The sequence below is a fragment of the Triticum urartu genome, chromosome 1A, assembly GCF_056163025.1.
Source record: "Triticum urartu cultivar PI428250 chromosome 1A, HENAU_Tu73, whole genome shotgun sequence".
In the NCBI taxonomy this organism is placed as follows: Eukaryota; Viridiplantae; Streptophyta; class Magnoliopsida; order Poales; family Poaceae; genus Triticum; species Triticum urartu.
The window spans coordinates 522,166,280-522,192,247 of NC_141873.1; the positions used below are offsets into that span (position 1 = coordinate 522,166,280).

The 25,968-nt window shown below is 41.7% G+C and overlaps 1 protein-coding gene across 1 annotated transcript; it reads right to left on the bottom strand.

Annotated features, from left to right (window-relative positions):
- Window positions 1–493: 493 nt before the first annotated feature.
- LOC147992175 (uncharacterized) lies at window positions 494–1,960 on the bottom strand. The gene is made up of 5 exons (XM_087538954.1): window positions 1,709–1,960; window positions 1,332–1,603; window positions 980–1,248; window positions 719–765; window positions 494–616 (listed from the first exon to the last, which is right to left on the bottom strand). The coding sequence occupies exons 1-5, from the start codon at window positions 1,958–1,960 to the stop codon at window positions 494–496; spliced, it is 963 nt and encodes a 320-aa protein (XP_087395080.1).
- Between the last annotated feature and the right edge of the window lie 24,008 nt (window positions 1,961–25,968).

The following is a 25,968-nucleotide window of genomic DNA, read 5'->3' on the forward strand; positions in this document are numbered from 1 at the left end:
CGAATTTGAAATACACATTGAAAAACAAAAAAGAAGATAAATCTAGCATAAATAGTGTTCAAAAAATAGTAGAGCAAAAAATGACACTATTCTTTTTTTTGCGAGGGAAAAATGGCACTATTCACATTTGGATTTGTCTTTTTAGTTTCTTCATGTGCACGTTGAATTTGGATTTGCAGTTAGGGATTATAGACACATTCCTTGTGAACATTCACTTTTTTTCTAGAAATACTTAAAACATTTTAAATCATTTTTTCAATGAAAGCATGGGGCTTGTGAGAGTTAGTATCATTGATTATTATTTTTTCTTTTTCGGATGGGTATCATTGAGTATTCTGCCCACCCGTGAAGGGCAACGCTCGCAGATGAAAGAGTCGGGACAGTGCGCATACGGCCGCAACAAGACGCATCAGGAGCCTGCCTTCAGGCTTCAGCCAAGCTGGAATCGTCATTCCATATACTAACTAGCTATCTAGAACAAGTCCAAAATATACTACGGAGTAGGAACAACGTTAAGCCACTCTATTGCCGCGTCAACGTAGTCCTTGTGAATTGTCAAGCGGACCGGCAATTTTCCTTCTTTCTCAAGTGTTTTTTTCTTCATGTGTGGTACTCCCTCCGTTCAAAATTACTCGTCATAGAAATAGATGTATTTAGAACTAAAATACATCTAGATACATTCATACCTGCGACAAGTAATTCGGAACGGAGGGAGTACATCATAATGAATTGTCCTCTTCTTGCGTATGATCTCCCTCATGCAAGCTTGATGGCTCAAGAATATCCTACAAGATCAAGCAAATAATGTGTTAATTTCTTATGTAATGAAACTTTAACAAGTTAAAAAGATCCAAAGGGACGGACCTATTAAGTTTTTCATGTGGATATTCGGCTAAAGATTGGTTAACTTTAACAAGAATTTCGGCAAGAGTCTTGGGCATTTTTTTCGCAAACTTAGATTGGATTGAGGCAAACCAACCAAGATCTAAAATGTATGTGTCCGGTGAATTAGGTGGTTGATAAATCATCCTAATGTTCCAACCACCTCTAGCGGCCTCTGTAAGAAACACTGGATCGTCGGGTTGTATGTGCGCTCTCGCGTTATCTTGTTGAATATAGATTGTGTTGTTTCTATCCCAGGCCGGCCACTTAGCTTTTATAGCCGGTAGCACAAAGTTGCATAAATACTCCCTGCTTTTAGCCCTGTCTACATCCGTGCAAGGCTTGATCTCCCACTCTCCCTTCTTCCTGTTGCAAATAAAATGATTTTTTGTTAGTGCGGAAACTTAATCAAGAAAATGTTGCGAGATATTTTTTTTAACAAAACTAACCTATTAGCGCTTTTCTTTTGTGCTTGAACCCATTCAACATAGGCCCACACACCAATCTTTCCATCAAAAATGCAATTTCCTTGGGCATCATATCTTGGTCTAGCCATTGCCGATAGGAACATTATCTTCTGGATATGACCCTTATTCTTAGTCTCTCTCTCTGGGACTTCCTCTCTATGGCTCAAATAGACATTTTCTTTCTTCTTGATTCGATAATTTACCATCTCGTCTTCTTTGGAGTAGAAACGACTCGGGTATGTGAAATGTGAACCCTCATATTGTCATCACTGAATGGGAAAACCACATCTAAAAGAAGATGAGACGGTAAATTATCCTGGGGGGGGGGGGGGGGGGGGGAACAGGGGCAAGAAACGCACGCAAAAACGCTCGGTGCATGAATCCTTGGGAAGCTCGAGTATGTACCACGTCACGGTTCTCCAGCGCCACTGGCCGTCTGCCCACGCCAAGGCCCCGTAGCGAGTACTAGTAGCCCCCACCAAGGCCCCGTAGCGTGGTACTGGTACTCTCACAAAAAAATAAATTATGTAGGCAGGACGACCGGTCAATCGTGTAGCTGTGGCCTGTGGGTTGTGGCGGGCACGCGGGTGACCTAAGCCGAGGCCTCGCATGCATCCCGTCGTCATGCATGCATCCCGTCTGTCGTCATGCATGACCGGGTCCGACGGTTCTTCTAGCTTTTATTAAGCCCCTGTATAATGCATTAATGCAAGTTGCTTAGAGGGTGCTTGGATCCAAGGGACTATTTTTAGTCTACTAAAAATAGTCTCTTTTAGAGGCTAAAGTTTTAAACACCCCTGACTAAAGAGAGGCTAGGACTAGTCTTGAGGCTAAAAAATTTTAGTCATAGGAAACCTACTAAAATATGTATTAGCTCTTTCTCTCCTCATTTAATTCCTCTACTTTAACACATGCGAGTTCTGAATTGGATGGTTTGGAGGATAATAAATGCTCAATAACTTGATTTTAGTCTCTTTAGTATTTGGATCCAAGCATGGGTGAGGCTAGCAAGTTTTAGTCCCACTACTTTTAGTCATGGGACTAAAACGTATCCAAGCACCCTTTTAGTTCAGAGATGGGTGAAACCTGATGTAGATTTTTATCAAAAATCAATGTTGATGCTGCTTTTCATCCGGATGTTACAGGAGGATGGGGTATGCGGGCTAGAGATAATGATGGAGTGGCCATTTGCCAAGTACACCCGATCTAGCCTATGTGTCGGAGGGAGTAGCATCGCCGGTGACATGTGTCAGCAGTAGCGATCAAGACACAAAAGCTACGGAGAACCAAGCACCAGGAGTGGGCCGGCCTAGGAGACAGCCTCGCCTGCCGGCTTGGCTGGCTGGCCCGGAATGGGCCCATGTGTGCAGTGTACTTAAACCTGGCGATAGCGTGAGAGTGGCTGGCGAACGGCTGACAGGCTAGCAAACTTTCCCTTTTCGTGTTGTAACAGAAATCCTTCCTCCTCCTTTGATCCCCTCTCTATGAACTCGTGAATTGTAGCTCGATTCGGCGATAATGGAGGCTAGTTGAGTGAATTGTTGATTGTGTGCTAACAACCTGGTATCAGAGTCGTCCCGTCCTGGAACTGCCTCAACACCACCACCGCACGCGCCTGGCAAATCACCGACGAGCCGAGGCGATGGAGCGGATTTTGGTGGAGACCAAGGCGATCTACGAGCTTCTCCGCGCCGACTTCGACGCTGCCCTCGCCAAGAGCTCCTCCGAGCGAAGCGAAGAGATGGTTTCCGCGCTCGCGAAGCTGGATTCCAAACTCGACCAGCTATCGGGGCGACTCGTGGATGTGAAGCTGTCCCTTGGGATCGACATCGACGAACTGCGCGGGGAGATGGCCGCGGATCCCGGCGCTGCGTCGTCGCCCGCATCACCCACTTCTCAAGGTCCCCCTTCGGCCACCACCAAGTCCACAGCTCCGGCAAGCGGCACCACGAGCCAGGAAGGGCTCCGACCGGAGGTCGATCTACGCCCACCCACTCCAAAGTACATTTCGCCACCGGCCAGAGGTATGCAGCAGGACCAGATTGTGCTCAGGCAGCCGAATCAACCTCTGGAATTTTTTTGCCCATTCTCTACGGATTCTTCTGGTTTTGGTCCCCGGATCAAGTTGCCCAAATTCGATGGGACAAACCCCAAGTTGTGGCATACCCGATGTGAGGATTATTTCAAGTTTTGGAACACTCCAGTGCACCAGTGGATCCCTTTCGCTACCGCTCTGTTTGAAGGTGCAGCAGCACGATGGCTTGAATCAGTCCAACGCGCTCCGGGCATAGCGTGGCCTGAATTTTGTTTGTTGTTGCAATCCCGCTTTGGACGCAACAAGCATCAGCATATACTCAGGCAGATGTTTAACATCCGCCAGACCAGCACAGTCAAGGATTACGTGGAGCGATTCTCAGAGTTGTTTGATCAGTTGACTGCATATGAGCCAAATCCCAGTCAGGTACATTATGTCACTCGATTCATGGAGGGGCTAGTGCCATCAGTCTGACTGCTGGTGGGTATTCAACAACCTTCAGATCTGGACGCAACATATGCTCTGGCCCTGCTATCTGAAGAACTGGGAGATCACTCATTCCAGCCAATAGTTTCAGTTCGTTTAGTGTCTCACAACAAGAAAAAATTACAGCCATCTGCTCGCAGTGTTATTGTCAGTAAGGCAGTAGGGGACAGGCATACTACAAAAACAAGCCGTCTAGCCCCGGTTGAGGACCACCGGTCAGCTCTTCGTGCCTACAGGAAATCTAAGGGACTCTGTTTCATTTGTGGAGAGTGTTGGGCAAGAGATTGCTACGTCTTGAGCTTGCGTTGGATTTCCCCGAAGAGGAAAGGATGATGCAGCAGAGTAGCGTAAGTATTTCCCTCAGTTTTTGAGAACCAAGGTATCAATCCAGTAGGAGGCCACGCTCAAGTCCCTCGTTGAAGGAAATATGACCTAGAGGCAATAATAAAGTTATTATTTATTTCCTTATATCATGATAAATGTTTATTATTCATGCTAGAATTGTATTAACCGGAAACATAATACATGTGTGAATACATAGACAAACAGAGTGTCACTAGTATGCCTCTACTTGACTAGCTCATTGATCAAAGATGGTTATGTTTCCTAACCATACACATGAGTTGTCATTTGATTAACAGGATCACATCATTAGGAGAATGATGTGATTGACTCGACCCATTCCGTTAGCATAACACTTCATCGTTTAGTTTGTTGCTATTGCTTTCTTCATGACTTATACATGTTCCTATGACTATGAGATTATGCAACTCCTGTTTACCGGAGGAACACTTTGTGTGCCACCAAACGTCACAACGTAACTGGGTGATTATAAAGGTTCTCTACAAGTGTCTCCGAAGGTACTTGTTGGGTTGGCGTATTTCGAGATTAGGATTTGTCACTCCGATTCTCGGAGAGGTATCTCTGGGCCCTCTCGATAATGCACATCACTTAAGCCTTGCAAGCATTGCAACTAATGAGTTATTTGCAGGATGATGTATTACGGAACGAGTAAAGAGACTTGCCGGTAACGAGATTGAACTAGGTATTGAGATACCGACGATCGAATCTCGGGCAAGTAACATACCGATGACAAAGGGAACAACGTATGTTGTTATGCGGTCTGACCGATAAAGATCTTCGTAGAATATGTGGGAGCCAATATGAGCATCTAGGTTCCGCTATTGGTTATTGACCGGAGACGTGTCTCGGTCATGTCTACATTGTTCTCGAACCCGTAGGGTCTGCACGCTTAAGGTTTCGATGACAGTTATATTATGAGTTTATGAGTTTTGATGTACCGAAGGAGTTCGGAGTCCCGGATGAGATCGGGGACATGACGAGGAGTCTCTAAATGGTCGAGGCATAAGGATCAATATATTGGACGACTATATTCAGACATCGGAAAGGTTCCGGTGATTCGGGTATTTTTCGGAGTACCAGAGAGTTACGGGAATAAGTATTGGGCCTTATTGGGCCATACGGGAAAGAAGGAAAAGGGCCTCAAGGGTGGCCGCACCCCTCCCCTTGGTCTGGTCCGAATTGGACGAGGGAAGGGGGCGCCCCCTTCCTACCTTCTCCTTTTCCCTTCCTCTTTTCCTATTCCATATGGGAGGTGGAATCCTACTAGGACTAGGGAGTCCTAGTAGGACTCCACACTTGGCGCGCCCCCTCCTAGGGCCGGCCTCCTCCTCCCTTGCTCCTTTATATACGGGTGCAGGGGGGCACCCCAAAGACAGAACAATTAATCATTGATCTCTTAGCCGTGTGCGGTGCCCCCTTCCATCATAATCCTCGATAATATTGTAGCGGTGCTTAGGCGAAGCCCTGCGACGGTAGAACATCAAGATCGTCACCACGCCGTCGTGCTGACGGAACACTTCCCCGACATTCTGCTGTATCGGAGTCCGGGGATCGTCATCGAGCTGAACGTGTGCTAGAACTCGGAGGTGCCGTAGTTTCGGTGCTTGATCGGTCGGGCCGTGAAGACATACGACTACATCAACCGCGTTGTGCTAACGCTTCCGCCTTCGGTCTACGAGGGTACGTAGACAACACTCTCCTCTCTCGTTGCTATGCATCACCATGATCTTGCGTGTGCGTAGGAAAATTTTGAAATTACTGCGTTCCCCAACAATGGCATCTAAGCCTAGGTTTTATGTGTTGATGTTATGCACGAGTAGAACACAAGTGATTTGTGGGCGATATAAGTCATACTGCTTACCAGCATGTCATACTTTGGTTCGGCAGTATTGTTGGATGAAGCGGCCCAGACCGACATTACGCGTACGCTTACGCGAGACTGGTTCTACCGACGTGCTTTGCACACAGGTGGTTGGCGGCTGTCAGTTTCTCCAACTTTAGTTGAACCGAGTGTGGCTACGCCCGGTCCTTGCGAAGATTAAAACAGCACCAACTTGACAAACTATCATTGTGGTTTTGATGCGTAGGTAAGAACGGTTCTTGCTAAGCCCGTAGCAGCCACGTAAAACTTGCAACAACAAAGTAGAGGACGTCTAACTTGTTTTTGCAGGGTATGTTGTGATGTGATATGGTCAAGACATGATGCTAAATTTTATTGCATGAGAGGATCATGTTTTGTAACCGAGTTATCGGCAACTGGCAGGAGCCATATGGTTGTCGCTTTATTGTATGCAATGCAATCGCGCTGTAATGCTTTACTTTATCACTAAGCGGTAGCGATAGTCGTGGAAGCATAAGATTGGCGAGACGACAACGATGCTACGATGGAGATCAAGGTGTCACGCCGGTGACGATGGTGATCATGACGGTACTTTGGAGATGGAGATCACAAGTACAAGATGATGATGGCCATATCATATCACTTATATTGATTGCATGTGATGTTTATCTTTTATGCATCTTATCTTGCTTTGATTGACGGTAGCATTATAAGATGATCCCTCACTAAATTATCAAAGTATAAGTGTTCTCCCTGAGTATGCACCGTTGCGAAAGTTCTTCGTGCTGAGACACCACGTGATGATCGGGTGTGATAGGCTCTACGTTCAAATACAACGGGTGCAAAACAGTTGCACACGCGGAATACTCAGGTTAAACTTGACGAGCCTAGCATATACCAGATATGGCCTCGGAACACGGAGACCGAAAGGTCGAGCATGAATCATATAGTAGATATGATCAACATAGTGATGTTCACCATTGAAACTGCTCCATCTCACGTGATGATTGGACATGGTTTAGTTGATTTGGATCATGTGATCACTTAGAGGATTAGAGGGATGTCTATCAAAGTGGGAGTTCTTAAGTAATATGATTAATTGAACTCTAATTTATCATGAACTTAGTCCTGGTAGTATTAGCATATCTATGTTGTAGATCAATAGCTCGCGTTTAGCTCCCCTGTTTTATTTTTGATATGTTCCTAGAGAAAACTAAGTTGAAAGATGTTAGTAGCAATGATGCGGATTGGATCCGTGATCTGAGGTTTATCCTCATTGCTGCACAGAAGAATTATGTCTTTGATGCACCGCTAGGTGACAAACCTATTGTAGGAGCAGATGCAGATGTTATGAACATTTGGCTAGCTCAATATGATGACTACTTGATAGTTTAGTGCACCATGCTTAAACGGCTTAGAAGCGGGACTTCAAAGACGTTTTGAACGTCATGGACCATATGAGATGTTCCAGGAGTTGAAGTTAATATTTCAAGCAAATAACCGAGTTGAGAGATATGAAGTCTCCAACAAGTTCTATAGCTAAAAGATGGAGGATAATAGCTCAAGCAGTGAGCATGTGCTCAGATTGTCTGGGTACTACAATCGCTTGAATCAAGTGGGAGTTAATCTTTCAGATAAAATAGTGATTGACAGAATTCTCTAGTCACCATCACCAAGTTAGTAGAACTTCGTGATGAACTATGATATGCAAGGGATAACGGAAACGATTCCCAAGCTCTTCGTAATGCTGAAATCGACGAAGGTAGAAATCAAGAAAAATATCAAGTGTTGATGGTAGACAAGACCACTAGTTTCAAGAAAAGGGCAAAGGGAAGAAGGGGAACTTCAAGAAGAACGGCAAGCAAGTTGCTGCTCAAGTGAAGAAGCCCAAGTCTGGTCCTAAGCCTGAGACTAAGTGCTTCTACTGCAAAGGGACTGGTCACTGGAAGCGGAACTGCCCCAAGTATTTGGCGGATAAGAAGGATGGCAAAGTGAACAAAGGTATATTTGATATACAGATTATTGATGTGTATTTTACTAGTGTTCGTAGCAACCCCTCGGTATTTTATACTGGTTCAGTTGCTAAGAGTAGTAACTCGAAACGGGAGTTGCAGAATGAACATAGACTAGTTAAGGGTGAAGTGACGATGTGTGTTGGAAGTGGTTCCAAGATTGATATGATCATCATCGCACACTCCCTATACTTTTGGGATTAGTGTTGAACCTAAATAAGTGTTATTTGGTGTTTGCGTTGAGCATGAATATGATTTGATCATGTTTATTGCAATACGATTATTCATTTAAGTAAGAGAATAAATTGTTGTTCTGTTTACATGAATAAAACCATATATGGTTACACACCCAATGAAAATGGTTCGTTGGATCTCGATCATAGTGATACACATATTCATAATATTGAAACCAAAAGATGCAAAGTTAATAATGATGGTGCAATTTATTTGTGCCACTGCCGTTTAGGTCATATTGGTGTAAAGCGCATGAAGAAAATCCATGCTGATGGGATTTTGGAATCACTTGATTATGAATCAGTTGATGCTTGCGAACCATGCCTCATGGGCAAGATGACTAAGACTCCGTTCTCCGGAACAATGGAGCGAGAAACATATTTGTTGGAAATCATACATACTGATGTATGTGGTCCGATGAATATTGAGGCTCGTGGCAGGTATCATTATTTTCTGATCTTCACAGATGATTTGAGCAGATATGAGTATATCTACTTGATGAAACACAAGTCTGAAACATTTGAAAAGTTCAAATAATTTCAGAGTGAAGTGGAGAATCATCGTAACAAAAATAAAAGTTTCTACGATATGATCGCAGAAGTAAAATATTTGAGTTACGAGTTTGACCTTCAGTTAAAAACAATGTGAAATAGTTTCACTACTCACGCCACCCGGAACACCACAGCATAATGGTGTGTCCGAACGTCATAACCGTACTTTATTAGATATGGTGCGATCTATGATGTCTCTTACCGATCTACCACTATCGTTTTGGGGTTAAGCATTAGAGACAGCTGCATTCACGTTAAATAGGGCACCATCTAAATCCGTTGAGACGACACCGTATGAACTATGGTTTGGCAAGAAACCTAAGCTGTCATTTCTTAAAGTTTGAGGTTGCAATGCTTATGTGAAAAAGTTTCAACCTGATAAGCTCTAACCCAAATCGGAGAAGTGCGTCTTCATAGGATACCCAAAAGAAAAATGTTGGGTACACCTTCTATCACAGATCCGAAGGCAATATATTCGTTGCTTTGAATGGATCCTTTCTAGAAAAGGAGTTTCTCTCGAAAGAAGTGAGTGGGAGGAAATTAGAACTTGATGAGGTAATTATACCTGCTCCCTTATTGGAAAGTAGTTCATCACAGAAATTTGTTCATGTGACTACTACACCGATTAGTGAGGAAGCTAATGATGATGATCATGTAACTTCAGATCAAGTCACTACCAAACCTCGTAGGTAAACCAGAGTGAGATCCGCACCAGAGTGGTACGGTAATCCTGTTCTGGAGGTCATGTTACTTGACCATGACGAGCCTACGAACTATGAGAAAGCGATGATGAGCCTAGATTCCGCGAAATGGCTTGAGGCCATGAAATCTGAGATGAGATCCATGTATGAGAACAAAGTATGGACTTTGGTTGACTTGCCCAATGATCGGCGAGCCATTGAGATTAAATGGATCTTCAAGAGGAAGACGGACGCTGATAGTAGTGTTACTATCTACAAAGCTAGAATTGTCGCAAAAAGGTTTTTAACAAGTTCAAGGTGTTGACTATGATGAGAGTTTCTCACTCGTATCTATGCTTAAGTTTGTCCGAATCATGTTAGCAATTGCCGCATTTTATGAAATCTGGCAAATGGATAAACAAAACTACATTCCTTAATGGATTTATTAAAGAAGAGTTGTATATAATGCAACCAGAAGGTTTTGTCAATCCTAAAGGTACTAACAAAATATGCAAGCTCCAGCGATCCATCTATGGACTGGTGCAAGCATCTCGGAGTTGGAATATACGCTTTGATAAGTTAATCAAAGCATATAGTTTTATACAGACTTGCGGTGAAGCCTGTATTTACAAGAAAGTGAGTGGGAGCACTACAGCATTTCTGATAAGTATATGTGAAAGACATATTGTTTATCAGAGATAATGTAGAATTATTCTGCAAAGCATAAAGGAATGTTTGAAAGGAGTTCTTCAAAGAAAGACCTCGGTGAAGCTGCTTACATATTGATCATCAAGATCTATAGAGATAGATCAATACGCTTGATAAGTTTTTTCAATGAGTACATACCTTGACAAGATTTTGAAGTATTTCAAAATGGAACAGTTAAAAAGGAGTTCTTGCCTGTGTTACAAGGTGTGAAGTTGAGTAAGACTCAAAACCCGACCATGGCAGAAGATAGAGAGAGAATGAAAGTCATTCCCTATGACTCAGCCATAGGTTCTATAAAGTATGCCATGCTGTGTACCAGACCTATTGTATACCCTGCCCTGAGTTTGGCAAAGGAGTACAATAGTGATCTAGGAGTAGATCACTGGACATTGGTCAAAAATTTCCTTAGTGGAATAAGGATATGTTTCTCGATTATGGAGGTGACAAAAGGTTCGTTGTAAAAGGTTATGTCGATGCAAGTTTTGACACTGATTCAGATGACTCTAAGTCTCAATCTGGATACATATTGAAAGTGGGAGCAATTAGCTTGAGGAGCTCCATGCAGAGCATTGTTGACATAGAAATTTGCAAAATACTTACGGATCTGAATGTGGCAGACCCATTGACTAAACTTCTCTCACAAGCAAAACATGATCACACCTCAGTACTCTTTGGGTGTTAATCACATGGCGATGTGAACTAGATTATTGACTCTAGTAAACCCTTTGGGTGTTGGTCACATGTCGATGTGAACTATGGGTGTTAATCACATGCTGATGTGCACTATTGATGTTAAATCACATGGCGATGTGAACTAGATTATTGACTCTAGTGCAAGTGGGAGACTGAAGGAAATATGCCCTAGAGGCAATAATAAAGTTATTATTTATTTCCTTATATCATGATAAATGTTTATTATTCATGCTAGAATTGTATTAACCGAAACATAATACATGTGTGAATACATAGACAAACAGAGTGTCACTAGTATGCCTCTACTTGACTAGCTCGTTGATCAAAGATGGTTATGTTTCCTAACCATACACATGAGTTGTCATTTGATTAACGGGATCACATCATTAGGAGAATGATGTGATTGACTTGACCCATTCCATTAGCATAACACTTCATCGTTTAGTTTGTTGCTATTGCTTTCTTCATGACTTATACATGTTCCTATGACTATGAGATTATGCAACTCCTGTTTACCGGAGGAACACTTTGTGTGCCACCAAACGTCACAACGTAACTGGGTGATTATAAAGGTGCTCTACAGGTGTCTCCGAAGGTACTTGTTGGGTTGGCGTATTTTGAGATTAGGATTTGTCACTCCGATTGTCGGAGAGGTATCTCTGGGCCCTCTCGGTAATGCACATCACTTAAGCCTTGCAAGCATTGCAGCTAATGAGTTAGTTGTAGGATGATGTATTACGAAACGAGTAAAGAGACTTGCCGGTAACGAGATTGAACTAGGTATTGAGATACCGACGATCGAATCTCGGGCAAGTAACATACCGATGACAAAGGGAACAACGTATGTTGTTATGCGGTCTGACCGATAAAGAACTTCGTAGAATATGTGGGAGCCAATATGAGCATCCAGGTTCCGCTATTGGTTATTGACCGGAGACGTGTCTCAGTCATGTCTACATTGTTCTCGAACCCGTAGGGTCTGCACGCATAAGGTTTCGATGACAGTTATATTATGAGTTTATGAGTTTTGATGTACCGAAGGAGTTCGGAGTCCCAGATGAGATCGGGCCATCGGGGACATGACGAGGAGTCTCTAAATGGTCGAGACGTAAAGATCGATATATTGGACGACTATATTCGGACATCGGAAAGGTTCCGAGTGATTCAGGTATTTTTCGGAGTACCGGAGAGTTACGGGAATACATATTGGGCCTTATTGGGCCATACGGGAAAGAAGGAAAAGGGCCTCAAGGGTGGCCGCACCCCTCCCCTTGGTCTGGTCCAAATTGGACTAGGGAAGGGGGGCGCCCCCTTCCTTCCTTCTCCTTTTCCCTTCCTCTTTTCCTATTCCATATGGGAGGTGGAATCCTACTAGGACTAGGGAGTCCTAGTAGGACTCCACACTTGGCGCGCCCCCTCCTAGGGCCGGCCTCCTCCTCCCTTTCTCCTTTATATACGTGTGCAGGGGGGCACCCCAAAGACAGAACAATTGATCATTGATCTCTTAGCCGTGTGCGGTGCCCCCTTCCACCATAATCCTCGATAATATTGTAGCGGTGCTTAGGCGAAGCCCTGCGACGGTAGAACATCAAGATCGTCACCACGCCGTCGTGCTGATAGAACTCTTCCCCGACATTCTGCTGGATCGGAGTCCGGGGATCCTCATCGAGCTGAACGTGTGCTAGAACTCGGAGGTGCCGTAGTTTTGGTGCTTGATCGGTCGGGCCGTGAAGACGTATGACTACATCAACCGCGTTGTGCTAACGCTTCCGCTTTCGGTCTACGAGGGTACGTAGACAACACTCTCCTCTCTCGTTGCTATGCATCACCATGATCTTGCGTGTGCGTAGGAAAATTTTGAAATTACTACGTTCCCCAACACTCGTACCTGCACAAAACGATAGCTACTCGCAACCAACGCGATTAGGGGTTGTCAATCCCTTCACGGTCACTTACGAGAGTGAGATCTGATAGATATAATATTTTTGGTATAAAGATGCAAAGTAAAAATAAAAGGCAAAGTAAAAAAGCAAAGCAAGATTAAAGTAATGGAGATTGATATGATGAGAATAGACCCGGGGGCCATAGGTTTGACTAGTGGCTTCTCTCAAGAGCATAAGTATTCTACGGTGGGTGAACAAATTACTGTTGAGCAATTGACAGAATTGAGCATAGTTATGAGAATATCTAGGTATGATCATGTATATAGGCATCACGTCCGTGACAAGTAGACTGAAACGATTCTGCATCTACTACTATTACTCCACTCATCGACCGCTATCCAGCATGCATCTAGAGTATTAAGTTAAAAACAGAGTAACACTTTAAGCAAGATGACATGATGTAGAGAGATAAATTCATGCAATATGAAATAAACACCATCTTGTTATCCTCGATGGCAACGATGCAATACGTGCCTTGCTGCCCCTTCTGTCACTGGGAAAGGACACCGCAAGATCGAACCCAAAGCTAAGCACTTTTCCCATGGCAAGAACTACCAATCTAGTTGGCCAAACCAAACGGATAATTCAAAGAGACTTGCAAAGATAACCAATCATACATAAAAGAATTCAGAGAAGATTCAAATATTATTCATAGATAGACTTGATCATAAACCCACAATTCATCGGTCTCAGCAAACACACCGCAAAAACAAGATTACATCGAATAGATCTCCACAAGAGAGGGGGAGAACTTTGTATTGAGATTCAAAGAGAGAGAAGAAGCCATCTAGCTACTAACTATGGACCCGAAGGTCTGAGGTAAACTACTCACACATCATCGGAGAGGCTATGATGATGTAGAAGCCCTCCGTGATGATGGCCCTCTTCCGGCGGAGCTCCGAAACAGGCCCCAAGATGGGATCTCGTGGATACAGAAAGTTGCGGCGGTGGAATTAGGGTTTTGGCTCCTCCTCTGTTCGTTTGGGGGTACATAGGTATATATAGGAGGAAGGAGTACGCTGGTGGAGCTCCGAGGGGCCCACAAGGCAGGGGGCGCGCCCTAGGGGGGGCGCCCCCCACCCTCGTGACCGCCTCTTTTGTTCCTTGGAGCAGGGTCCAAGTCTCCTAGATCATGTTCGGTGAGAAAATCACGTTCCCGAAGGTTTTATTCCGTTTGGACTCCGTTTGATATTCCGTTTCTTCGAAACACTGAAATAGGCAAAAAAACAGCAATTCTAGGCTGGGCCTTCGGTTAATAGGTTAGTCCCAAAAATAATATAAAAGTGGAAAATAAAGCCCAATATAGTCCAAAACAGTAGATAATATAGCATGGAGCAATCAAAAATTATAGATACGTTGGAGACGTATCAGAGATCACCGCTGTAAGCAGGAAGTTCAGCTGCATGTAGTCCAAGAGATGCTGGAGTATGTGCAGAATATGCCAGCAGAGACAAGTGACACTAAAGCTGAGAGTACTGGAGAAGTCAATGCGATTTGCATTTCAGTTGCAGCATTGGGAGATCCGTCTGTTCCTGTGATTGCAACTGTGAAATTGAAAGTACAGTTGCAAGGACACAAGCTCACTCTTCTGGTTGACTCTGGGAGCACTCACTCCTTCCTAGATTGTGTTGTTGCTGCTCAAATTAAGGGATTTTCTGATATGCCTGTTAAAATGGTTAAGGTTGCTAATGGGAATTTAGTTCCCTGCAGCTAGCAACTGCTGTCAGGATCTTGGTCAACGGATGGGCACAAGTTCACCAGTGACTTTAAGATCTTTCCTCTCGGATCTTATAATGGAATTTTGGGTCTAGATTGGTTGGCCACCCATAGCCCCATGCAAGTGGACTGGGCTGAACAATGGTTATCGTTTGATCTGAATGGTATTACTGTCACATTACTAGCTAGGTGACGATGCGAATCCTAGTTTCCTAGCCATGATTGAGCTGTCATCGCTGCTCTCTTCCAAGAGCACAGAACAAACTGAGTTACTTGCTGAAATTGTAACATCCCAAAATTCTAAATTTTGGAATGTTATAAACAAATAGATAGATTTGATTGATTGTTTTATTGATTGACTGAAAGTGAGTGAATTCGAAACTTTTTGAAAGTTAAATGAGAGGGAATGAAAGGACTTTCCCAAACTTCCATATTTGCTTTCTGATCTCCATGAATTCAAATTCTTTTCAAATACAAAACCCTTGAGCGAAGATGATATGACTCCTTCCATTTAAATTAAATGAAAGGGTATTTGAAAATAATTGAATTTCATTTGGAAATATTTCACTTCATAAACTTCATGCAGCTCAATGATTTTCATGAGAGAAGATAAAATGACTTCTTCAAATTATATGAAATATGAGTTGGGAGTTTCAAAGAATTAAATTCAAAGTTCTTTTGAATTTATTTTCAATTTGGAGTTATTTGAGTTTTATTCAAATTATTTTTCTCCAAAAATAAAATATATGGAAATTAGGGTAACATGATTCCCTACAACATAAAATTGGAGAGAAATAAATTTGAAATCATTTTGGTATTTTTAAAATGATTTTTGTTGAATTTTAATAGACCAGTAGCACTCTTTGAATTATTAGAATTTGTGTGTATTTTATTTAATGCTAGAAAAATGTTCATGTCATAGAAAATCTTTTTTTTGAAAATTTTGATATATAATATGCCTATATACAGTTTTATTTTATTTTCGTTTTAAAGTTTATCGCATTCTATAAAAAAAACTGCACCGCGTGGCCGGCCGAAAAAAGAAAAAAAACTGCACCGCATGGCCAGCCAAAGGCCTTTAGGCCCATCCGCCTCTTTTCTTCTCTGTTTCGTATATTTTTCGTCTATGTTTAGTCCCACATTGCCTAGCCTTTGACCCCTAAGCCTTTTTTCCACCAATAAATATAGACCCATAGAGCCTCCAAAAATCATCCGACTCGGGTTAAATCAATATTTTGGTTTGACTAGATTCATTTAAGAAAAAATATATTTCTCCTCTCCGGCGCGACTTCTGAAAATTATCTCTTCTCTCCAAAGTCGTCTTTTCTCTGCCTTATAAAGGTATCTTTCTTTATTATTTTTTATTCTTATACTTCCGTACTTTATTATTTTTAGACTAATACGATAGAATAATTAGATTATCAATTAGTCTACGTATTTATACATTAGACCCTAGCCCGTAGCTATTTTTTCTTCCGTAAAACCGCTTGGCCCTGATTTTTCAAATAGCCATAACTTTTTACTCGTTTGTCCAAATCCAACGAAACCAACGCCCACTTCTTCGTTATGATCTCCTTTATCCAGTAATCCAACTCAAACATCTTTTTGAAAAGTTCAAATTTAAATTAGATCAGATTTGAATTCAAACTTCGTTTGATCATAACTTGAGTTTCGTAGCTCCGTTTGAGTTGATTCTTTTTGCAAATCGAAGCTCTTGACCTAAACTTTCTGATAAGGCCAAATTCATATAATTTTGGTACTGTTAGAAATTGTTTTATGTTGCAAGAGCTATTTTCTTGGTTTTGATGTTTTCCGAATCGTCTTCTTCGTTCTTCCCGATCTTTTGAGTGATTGCTTATGTGTGGTTACTATTGCTTGATTACGATAGATTGACCGGAGTGTGACGAGTAGAGCTATCAAGATTTTTGAGTGCGAATCATCTTCATCAACATTGCAGGAAAGTTCACACTTTGATCATACCTCCTACTACCCAGTTTTATTGCATTAGATCAATCCTCAAACATTGCATGATTAGGATCTAATTAAATTGTGGGATGGGAAGTAGTTGAGGTAGTACCTATTACCTGTTTGTTATCAAACCCTTGGGAGTTACTATTACGTTATGCTTATAGTGCCATGCTATGCTCGTAGACGTGGATTGGGTTTTGAGAGTATCCATGACAGATGTGAGATTGTTAATTAATGGTTTACTTAAGGTGGCAACTTAAACACACATCTGGGTGGATTGAGGCACCTGGTTATTCTAGGATTGCCTGTCTAGGCACCTGGGTAATCCATGACTTGCCTGTTTTCTTTTGGACCCCCACCCAGGCTCAAAGGGATCATGAGACTATTCATACTAGAAACTTCCGTGTGCAGCCACAAGCTATTATGGGCTCTAGCATAGTTGACTAAGTCGTGCGAACTCTTACAGTGGTAGACTAGCAGATGTAGGGGATGTAGGTGGTACGGTCTACCCGATCGTAAGGTGCTAGCGCTTCTGAAAGACTATGTCTCGATCATCCGTCTTCTCAAACACCATGTAGTGCGAGAAACCAAACGGAGGCGATCGAGTCTTGTGGGGAAAAGTGCGCAAACCTCTGCAGAGTGTATAAACTAATCATGATTAGCCGTGTCCCCGGTTATGGACATCTTGAGTATCTAGTTCTTGGATTATCCTGTTGATCTCATCATGTTACTTTAAATGAATATTGTTGGGTTTTAATGATGTTTCTTAATTGGGATTGAGAATGCTGTCAACCATTCTCAATGTTCAACAACCACCATGATAGTTAAATAAATTTATTCCTTTGCAGTAGGGAAAAATTGGCTTTTCGCAAAAACATTATAACCATAGAGCTTTTCCACCAGCCATATATGCATGTAGTGATAGCCATTGTTCATGATTTTCTCTATGGTGTGAATTTGCCAGTACATTCAATGTACTGACCCGTTTAGGGCTGCAACGTCTCATGTTGCAGGTTTCTTACGACGAGTAAGTGATACGTTAGGGTTACGATTTCTACACTCAACTTTGCCATTGGTGTTGATGGGAATCCACAACCTTGTTACTTCCGCTATATGGATTGAGGTAATAGTATTTACGTTACTTTATACATGTGATTTACCTCTGTTATAAATCCTTCGAGTACTGTGTGTGTCAGCATACCGATCCAGGGATGACACTTAAGCACAGAGACTTGATCCATTCGGGTCAGGTCGCTACAAGATGGTATCAGTGCACATGTTGACTGTAGGACATGACCCTAGAAACTGGCAAGCCCATAGCAAAGATTTTTCTCTACAACTTTCCCTTTCAAAAAGACCTTTTACCTCTCTTCTCTTCTGAGCTTATTCAAAAATTCCCTTTAGTGAGACCATACCCTTTTTCCCTTTTGACCACTCGAGGATTCGACTGATGAGACCACTCCAAGAAGTACGAGATATTGGACAGCTAAGACCACTACGGAAGGAAGAGAATTTTACTGTGCATCTGAATAATGGAAACTACAATGGTTGAAGACCGAAGACAAGTAGAATTTGGAGGCTCTGAAGAATCCCTAGATTTGTATGACCTAGGAAGGCTACCCTTATGGAACTTGACAGATTATGGAAGTTGTCCATGCCTGAGATCGGGGTGTATCGGAGAAAGACCGGAGCATGGAGAGTTAAAAACTTAAAGTTCTGTCAAGGAAAACCCTAAGGCAGAAGATATCAACTATGGAGAGATAGCTCATGGAAATGACAAGAGCAGAAACCCAGCCATCCATGATGTTATGGCCCGCTTATGCTATTGTCACCGTGCTGAGTTAAGGATGCTTTCTTCAGAATGGATTTGATGGAAGAAGGCTGATGGAGCACCTATTAGTAAAATGAAGTTTTAACCTTAGCTGGTGTATCACCAGGATCTGGAGTAGTACATCAAGAAGTTTAAGGTGGATCTCCATGAAGCCGTATTAGACAAGGAAGCATTTCGTGAAGAACTCAGGAACCAAAAGCTGAAAGTAGCCAAGTTGGAGGAGCTACAACCTCGAGATACCAGAGATTTGTCGGGAACTGAAGGACAGCAGGATCATGGTTCATGTCAAGGATGTTGAAACTCGGAAGTTTGGAATGCAACTCTAGAAATATTAAAGGAGGTCACGAGAGACTTCACGTCAATAGAGATGATCTGGCAAAAGAACTGGAAAAGGACAAGCATGATTGGAAGAAGCCATTGGAGGTATGAACAAGGCTTGAAGAGTTTGAAGAGTTGATGATTTATTTACCTTTAGAAGACCAAACCCCTGTTATATACCTACGTTAGATGCGATGATTGTGAGCTGTCATTTGTTTGATGTTTTTCGACAGCCACAATAAAATCTGTCTTTTCAAAAACTTTTGTTTGTATTGTGTGTATCCCTCTCTATCTCTCTTATCTCACCCCAAACCCATGGACCCAATAGAGGATGAATGAAGATGAGCTTATATTTTCTGGACCGATGAGTCAGTTGGAGACAGACCGATGGATTCAAAACATGGAGGATCACATGAAGAATAACCCTATAGTCGGAAAGGATCCGACCCAACATGCTCTTCAGTGCTTTGAAAGAGGTGTTGCTACGTGGTGGAGGATGTACCAAACCATAAATGGATGGAAAGGAGTAACCACTTGGAAAGAACTTAAGTTGACTTTGCTAAAGTCTCAGTTGTGTCCCAGAAGTTGAAGCCTTATGGAAAGGATATGAAGAAACCTTGTGCATGCAAGATTTGTGGAGAAATCGGACACACCCATAAAGAACACAAGGAGGAATGCCCTAATTGTGAAGGAAGTCACCCAGTTGAAGAATGCCCAACCAGGCAGATTACTTGTTTCTTGTGTGAAGGGATTACCCACTATCCTACTCAGTGTCACATTTACCCCATGGTACCAAGAACCATCCAGCAGAAGAAAGAAGCAATCAAAGGAGCCCTTATGGAAATTTTAGAAGAACCCATGATGAAGGAAGAGGTGGAGGACACGCCTAAAGAAGAACCAATTAAACCCTGCACCAAGTCATGCTATTCATGTGGGGAAGAAGGACACATCTCCCAGAATTGCATGAATGGGGATCTAGTAGAATTCCTGATAGAGGAAGTAGAGTATGACCCACAAGAAATAGGAGCCATGATTAGCATGGAAAGGTCCAGGAAGAGAAGAAGATTGGATTCCAGGAAGGACCTGAGTCATATCACCTGTTACAGGTGCAAGGAGTCAGGGCACTACCTCAACAATTGCCCAAAAAGGAAACCTCGATACTTGTCAGAAGTAACATGTTTTAGTTGTAATGGAGCAGGGCACTTTGCCCGAGATTGTCCCAAAGAGAAGGAAACTTGTGCTAGATAGTTGAGTTTGCAACAAAAGAAATGGAGTAGTAGAAGTGAGAATATTTCCTTTTATATTGAGGTGTTGAGCTGAGACATGTAATGGAGGAGCAAGAGATAGTAATCATTTGAGAATGAATAAAGTAGCATCATTGGTAGTGATATGGATTTTATGAGTTGTTACCCTATGAAGAAGAATTTTGACCATTTTTGAGGATATGAGAAATATGGTCTATGGAAGATTTGTGCATTTTAAGGGTGGTAGTACCCTGTAAGAACCGTTGACCCTTGGAAAAGATAAGGATACTCCACTGAGTGGATTTTGGACAAAATGAATACGAGTTTTGTCTCGATATGTGTGAAACCCCAAGAGTATGTGGGATGAAGTTGGAGATCGTCAGTTGTTGGACCAAATGTGATTAAGGAGTCACAAGAGAATGTTAAGTTGATTCGAGATAGACCGAAGGTAGCTCAGTCCAGGAAGAAGAGTTATGTAGACTCAAAAACTCAAGGAGGTAGTCTATGAAATAGGAGACAGAGCATGTCTTCACATCTCCCCTATGCGAGGAGTTAAACGGATTGGAGTTAAGGGACAGTTAGCCCCGAGGTTTGTAGGACCATACCGAGTTTTGGAGCGTATGGGAGAAGTGGCCTACAAGTTGGAGTCACCCGAAGGACTGTCAGGAGTTCATGATGTGTTTCACGTTTTCCAGTTGAAGAAGTGCCATGCAGAGATGGCCAATATTCCCCTGTAAGGACGCTTGACCCTGGAAAGGATAATGATGTTCCACTAAGTGGAATAAGGACTTCATAAGTATAAGTTTTATCTCGGTATGTGGGATATTCCACGAGGATGAAGAGATAAATTACTATTGGATATAAAGGAGGTATGATGTCGGAAATATGGATCAATGGAAACTCCATGATGAGTCTGAGTAATCATGTCCTAGTTTGGTGCCAGTAGAAGGAAGGAAGACAATACAATTGGATGGATTTAAGAATACTAGGAAGTTGGAAGTTGGAACAATGATCAGTTGCCCGATGATAAGTTCAAGGACTACAAGTGATGAGATGGGCCATAACCCACATGCCCCAGGACCTGCCAAGAAGCAAGCACATTCTTACTGAAGGAAAAACCCCGGAGGAAGATACGACGTTTATCGACAGACGATTTTATAGGAGTTACGCAAAACCTGAGAGTTGTGAAGGAACGATAGATGGTTGTTGGCTTGCAGAATCTATGGATTTATCCGAACTTGGTTCGTCGACAAGAGAAATTCTGAAATGCTTGTGAGGATGACCGAGTGTTAGAATGTGAGATTCACTAAAGCATATACAGGGTAATGATTTGGGTGCATGATGGATTGATCACCATACCGACTTACTCTTATTGTTCGCCTTGCTATATGGGATGGTAAATCTGAGAGACTTACCTATAGTAGAGAGACGACGATCAAAACTTTGTTTAAGCCTTAGAATGGTATAGGTATTTTTCCCTTGTACAAGGCAGCTTTTGCCAACCGTAGGTTATACGGTGAGGATCAACCCAGACCCATTTCCTGCAGGAGAAACACTAAATTGTTAACCACCATGAGATATCGATAGTTAGTTAGTATTGGCGCCAGACCCGTCAGGTAAGAAGACCCAGTCTCGGAATAACCTTACCAAGAGGAAAGGACAAAAGAATTGAGGAAAAAAGGTTATGCCGTTACCGGAAGAGCTTAGAGGAGGAATTTTCTCGAGGATCTGAGAAGACCGACACTGTCAAGAATAAGGATGGGGTATATGAGTTTTGATGGAACAGTAACCATGCTTCTAAGGGTGGTAGCACTCCAGACCCCGTGTGATGATCGATGGATTTTGAGGAGACCCCCAAACCCTAACCTATTTCTTGCTAGCCTCTCCAAATCTCGAGGACGAGATTCATTTTAAGGGTGGTAGGTTTGTAACATCCCAAAATTCTAAATTTTGGAATGTTAGAAACAAATAGATAGATTTGATTGATTGTTTGATTGTTTGATTGATTGACTGAAAGTGAGTGAATTCGAAACTTTTTGAAAGTTAAATGAGAGGGAATAAAGGACTTTCCCAAACTTTCATATTTGCTTTCTGATCTCCATGAATTCAAATTCTTTTCAAATACAAAACCCTTGAGCGAAGATGATATGACTTCTTCCATTTAAATTAAATGAAAGGTATTTGAAAATAATTGAATTTCATTTGAAATATTTCAATTCATAAACTTCATGCAGCTCAATGATTTTCATGAGAGAAGATAAAATGACTTCTTCAAATTATATGAAATATGAGTTGGGAGTTTCAAAGAATTAAATTCAAAGTTCTTTTGAATTTATTTTCAATTTGGAGTTATTTGAGTTTTATTCAAATTATTTTTCTCCAAAAATAAAATATATGGAAATTAGGGTAACATGATTCCCTACAACATAAAATTGGAGAGAAATAAATTTGAAATCATTTTGGTATTTTTAAAATGATTTTTGTTGGATTTTAATAGACCAGTAGCACTCTTTGAATTATTAGAATTTGTGTGTATTTTATTTAATGCTAGAAAAATGTTCATGTCGTAGAAAATCTTTTTCTGAAAATTTTGATATACAATATGCCTATATACAGTTTTATTTTATTTTTGTTTTTCAGTTTATCGCATTCTGTAAAAAAAACTGCACCGCGCGGCCGGCCGTAAAAAGAAAAAGAAAACTGCACCGCGCGGCCGCCCGAAGGCCTTTAGGCCCATCCGCCTCTTTTCTTCTCTATTTCGTATATTTTTCGTCTACGTTTAGTCTCACATTGCCTAGCCTTTGACCCCTAAGCCTCTTTTCCACCAATAAATATAGACCCATAGAGCCTTCAAAAATCATCAGATTCGGGTTAAATCAATATTTTGGTTTGACTAGATTCATTTAAGAAAAAATATATTTCTCCTCTCCGGCGCGACTTCTGAAAATTATCTCTTCTCTCCAAAGTCGTCTTTTCTCCGCCTTATAAAGGTATCTTTCTTTATTAGTTTTTCTTCTTATACTTCCGTAGTTTATTATTTTTAGACTAATACGATAGAATAATTAGATTATCAATTAGTCTACGTATTTATACATTAGACCCTAGCCCGTAGCTATTTTTTCTTCCGTAAAACCGCTTGGCCCTGATTTTTCAAATAGCCATAACTTTTTACTCGTTTGTCCAAATCCAACGAAACCAACGCCCACTTCTTCGTTATGATCTCCTTTATCCAGTAATCCAACTCAAACATCTTTTTGAAAAGTTCAAATTTAAATTAGATCAGATTTGAATTCAAACTTCGTTTGATCATAACTTGAGTTTCGTAGCTCCGTTTGAGTTGATTCTTTTTGCAAATCGAAGCTCTTGACCTAAACTTTCTGATAAGGCCAAATTCATATAATTTTGGTACTGTTAGAAATTGTTTTATGTTGCAAGAGCTATTTTCTTGGTTTTGATGTTTTCCGAATCGTCTTCTTCGTTCTTCCCGATCTTTTGAGTGATTGCTTATGTGTGGTTACTATTGCTTGATTACGATAGATTGACCGGAGTGTGACGAGTAGAGCTATCAAGATTTTTGAGTGCGAATCATCTTCATCAACATTGCAGGAAAGTTCACACTTTGATCATACCTCCTACTACCCAGTTTTATTGCATTAGATCAATCCTCAAACATTGCATGATTAGGATCTAATTAAATTGTGGGATGGGAAGTAGTTGAGGTAGTACCTATTACCTGTTTGTTATCAAACCCTTGGGAGTTACTATTACGTTATGCTTATAGTGCCATGCTATGCTCGTAGACGTGGATTGGGTTTTGAGAGTATCCATGACAGATGTGAGATTGTTAATTAATGGTTTACTTAAGGTGGCAACTTAAACACACATCTGGGTGGATTGAGGCACCTGGTTATTCTAGGATTGCCTGTCTAGGCACCTGGGTAATCCATGACTTGCCTGTTTTCTTTTGGACCGCCACCCAGGCTCAAAGGGATCATGAGACTATTCATACTAGAAACTTCCGTGTGCAGCCACAAGCTATTATGGGCTCTAGCATAGTTGACTAAGTCGTGCGAACTCTTACAGTGGTAGACTAGCAGATGTAGGGGATGTAGGTGGTACGGTCTACCCGATTGTAAGGTGCTAGCGCTTCTGAAAGACTATGTCTCGATCATCCGTCTTCTCAAACACCATGTAGTGCGAGAAACCAAACGGAGGCGATCGAGTCTTGTGGGGAAAAGTGCGCAAACCTCTGCAGAGTGTATAAACTAATCATGATTACCCGTGTCCCCGGTTATGGACATCTTGAGTATCTAGTTCTTGGATTATCCTGTTGATCTCATCACGTTACTTTAAATGAATATTGTTGGGTTTTAATGATGTTACTTAATTGGGATTGAGAATGCTGTCAACCATTCTAAATGTTCAACAACCACCATGATAGTTAAATAAATTTATTCCTTTGCAGTAGGGAAAAATTGTCTTTTCGCAAAAACATTATAACCATAGAGCTTTTCCACCAGCCATATATGCATGTAGTGATAGCCATTGTTCATCATTTTCTCTATGGTGTGAATTTGCCAGTACATTCAATGTACTGACCCGTTTAGGGCTGCAACGTCTCATGTTGCAGGTTTCTTATGACGAGTAAGTGATACGTTAGGGTTACGATTTCTACACTCAACTTTGCCATTGGTGTTGATGGGAATCCACAACCTTGTTACTTCCGCTATATGGATTGAGGTAATAGTATTTATGTTACTTTATACATGTGATTTACCTCTGTTATAAATCCTTCGAGTACTGTGTGTGTCAGCATACCGATCCAGGGATGACACTTAAGCACAGAGACTTGATCCATTCGGGTCAGGTCGCTACAAAAATTAAAGAAATTCTCAACACTTATGCTACTGTGTTTGAAGCTCCTTATGGCCTTCCACCTAGGAGAAAATATGATCACACTATTCTCCTTATTCCAGGAGCTTCACCTGTTTCTATCAGACCATACAGGCTTCCACCTGCCATCAAGGATGAGATGGAGAGGCAAGTTAAAGAGATGTTGGATTCAGGTATCATCAGGCATATCACTAGTGCTTTTTCGTCGCCCATGATTATGGTTCAGAAGAAAGATAAGACTTGGAGGCCAGTCTTTGACTACAGACATTTAAATGCACTAACTATAAAGAGCAAATACCCTATTCCTATCATTGACGTGCTACTTGATAAATTAGCTGGATCCTGTTGGTTTTCTAAGCTCGATCTCAGATTTGGTTACCACCAAATTCGGTTGGCTCCTGGTGAAGAACATAAAACAACATTTCAAACACACTTTGGGCACTTTGAGTTCCTGGTTGTGTCCTTTGGGCTGACTGGTGGTCCAAATACTTTCCATTTTGCTATGAATGACACTCTGTCCCCTTGCCCAAGAGAATTTGCTATCTCATTCTTTGATGATATCTTAATTTTCAGTGCAACTTATGCTCTCCATTTGGAACACTTGGCAGGAGTTCTGCAGTTGTTGCAACAACACCGGTGGAAAGTGAAGTTGTCAAAGTGTGCTTTTTCTCAAACCTAGATTAGTTATTTGGGCCACATCATCAGCAGTCAGGGGGTTGCAATTGATCCTGAAAAGATTACAAGCATTCAGGACTGGCCTGTACCTGTGTCTGCTAAGGAGGTCAGAGGATTTTTGGGTCTAGCTGGCTATTACAGGAAATTCATAGCCCATTATGGTCTCACTAGCAAACCTCTTACCAATTTACTCAAGAAGGGGGTGCTGTTCCACTGGACAAGCACTGAAAAACAAGCTTTTACAACCCTCAAACAAACACTGATGTCAGCACCTGTTCTGGCTCTCCCAGATTTCTCTAAACAGTTTGTTATTGAAACTGATGCTTGTGACATAGGAGTAGGTGTAGTATTAATGCAGGAAAGGTACCCACTGGCATATGTGAGCAAGGCATTGGGCCCAAGGAATCAAACTCTGTCAGTTTATGAGAA

Excerpts from the sequence above, each read along its gene's own strand:
- LOC147992175 (XM_087538954.1), bottom strand. The coding sequence starts at position 1,960 with ATGCGAGGCCTCGGCTTAGGTCACCCGCGTGCCCGCCACAACCCACAG. Across the intron at positions 1,249-1,331 it reads CAAAAGAAAAGCGCTAATAG|GAAGAAGGGAGAGTGGGAGA; the intron begins GTTAGTTTTGTT and ends TATTTGCAACAG. Across the intron at positions 766-979 it reads CACATACATTTTAGATCTTG|CTTGCATGAGGGAGATCATA; the intron begins GTTGGTTTGCCT and ends TGAGCCATCAAG.